Source organism: Tupaia chinensis, unplaced genomic scaffold (genome assembly GCF_000334495.1).
Source record: "Tupaia chinensis unplaced genomic scaffold, TupChi_1.0 Scaffold000209_1, whole genome shotgun sequence".
NCBI lineage: Eukaryota > Metazoa > Chordata > Mammalia > Scandentia > Tupaiidae > Tupaia > Tupaia belangeri.
Window position 1 is genome coordinate 22,710 of NW_006159684.1, and position 1,600 is coordinate 24,309.

At 47.6% G+C, this 1,600-nt stretch overlaps 1 protein-coding gene across 1 annotated transcript in view; it reads right to left on the reverse strand.

Annotated features, from left to right (window-relative positions):
- Positions 1 to 1,020: 1,020 nt before the first annotated feature.
- Positions 1,021 to 1,600, reverse strand: part of LOC102483054 (olfactory receptor 7A17) — a 21,065-nt gene continuing 20,485 nt past the window's right edge. Inside the window, exon 4 of the mRNA XM_006147299.2 lies at positions 1,021 to 1,337. Coding sequence (XP_006147361.2) covers positions 1,021 to 1,337 — 317 coding nt within the window. The remainder of the gene's footprint in view (positions 1,338 to 1,600) is intronic.

The window sequence follows — 1,600 nt, forward strand, 5'->3', positions numbered from 1 at the left end:
CAAATACCCCCGTATGGAGGAATGGATTGAAAAACTGTGGCACATATACTCTATGGAATACGAACTCAGCCATAAAAACCAACAGAACCCTGGCTTTTGACAGAAAGTGGAAGAATATGGAAGATGTACTGCTGAGTGAGGCAAGCCAGGCTATGAAGGAGAGACATTGTATGTTCCCACAAAGGTATTTTCTATATTTCTGTGTGTATCTAGTTTTTTTTTTAGGTTTCCATAGTGCCATCTCTGCTTAGGAATTCTTATTTCACTTCTCTGTTTCCCTAAGTGTCCCGGCCCGTGGGACGATCAAGCAGGGTGCCTGAGTGAGAGAGCGGAGGTCTGGAACCGGTGCAGTGTCACAACATGGGAGCGACACAGTGTCACAGCTCAAGATGGTATGCAGTCACTCATTTATTGAGGGCCAGAGAACATTCTTATATACACAGGGTAGGAAAAGGGGGCAGGAATTGTCATGGACCTGACTGAGGACCTGCCTGAATGAGGAAGTCTCAGGGTGAACTGTCTACTCCCGGAACAAGGATACTTGAAGGTCCTTGTATGAAGGTCATGTCAGCCATTTTGGTGCATGTGGCTCCCCACATGTCCCCCTTCTCTGTTTTATAGACTGGGAACCAGGGGGAGCTGTGCCTGTCTTAGGTTGGAGTCTTATTAGCCGAATGTCCTCGGTTACCCATCATGGGAACCACCCACAGCAAGATGGGTGTCCTGTCTTAGGTGGAGGAATTGGCAAAAGGTCGGCTAGACTCTCTTACCTGTCATTGACTAACCAGCTCAGCGCCTCAGGTCAGATTATGATGTTGATCGATATCATGCATCTCCAGTCTAGCGTAATGGACCTGAATAGGCCGAGAAAGGAGGGAGGTAACTTGTTGGCTGGTAAACGTTTTTAGTTTTTGGAAAATGACCGGTCCCAGGGAGCAGACAATTAGTAGCCTGAGAATTGGTCCAATTACAGGAAGCAAAAAGGGCAAGAGTCCATTCCAGACAGTTAGAAGGGGGTGGTCAGCAAGTTGTCATCTGCGGTTCCTTAGGACTTCTTTGGAGGTCATGGATCTTATTGCGGACAATGCCAGACTTGTTGGCGTAAAAGCAGCATCGTTCCTGTAAAGCAAGACAAAGACCTCCCTGCTCTGCAAGTAAGAGGTCCAAACCCCTGCGATTTTGTAGAACCACCTCTGTGAGGGAATCTAGCTGATCCTGGATGAGGGAGATGGTGGATGCAAGCTGCTGGATATCAGATATCAATCCTTCTGTGACCTGTTTAAGTTGAAAGGAATAACCCAGGCCTGTGGAGCCCGCAGGGGCGGCTACAGTGAATCCTAAGGTGGCCAAGATGGGGATAAGTTGGACAGCTCACTTGGGTCTTCCTGCAATAAAATCAAGGGATGGAATGGGGACAGATTCATCTCCAGGAACAACTTCAATCTGTGGGAGAAGAATAGCAAGAGTGCAAGATCCGGTCCAGGAAGAGGGAAGAGCAGTATAATCCATATTATTGCCACAAATGAAAACGGAGTTATTGGGGGCGCAGAAAAGTTTGGATGAAAGAGTGGAGGTGAAGTTTAGTGAGGTGGTGCAGTTA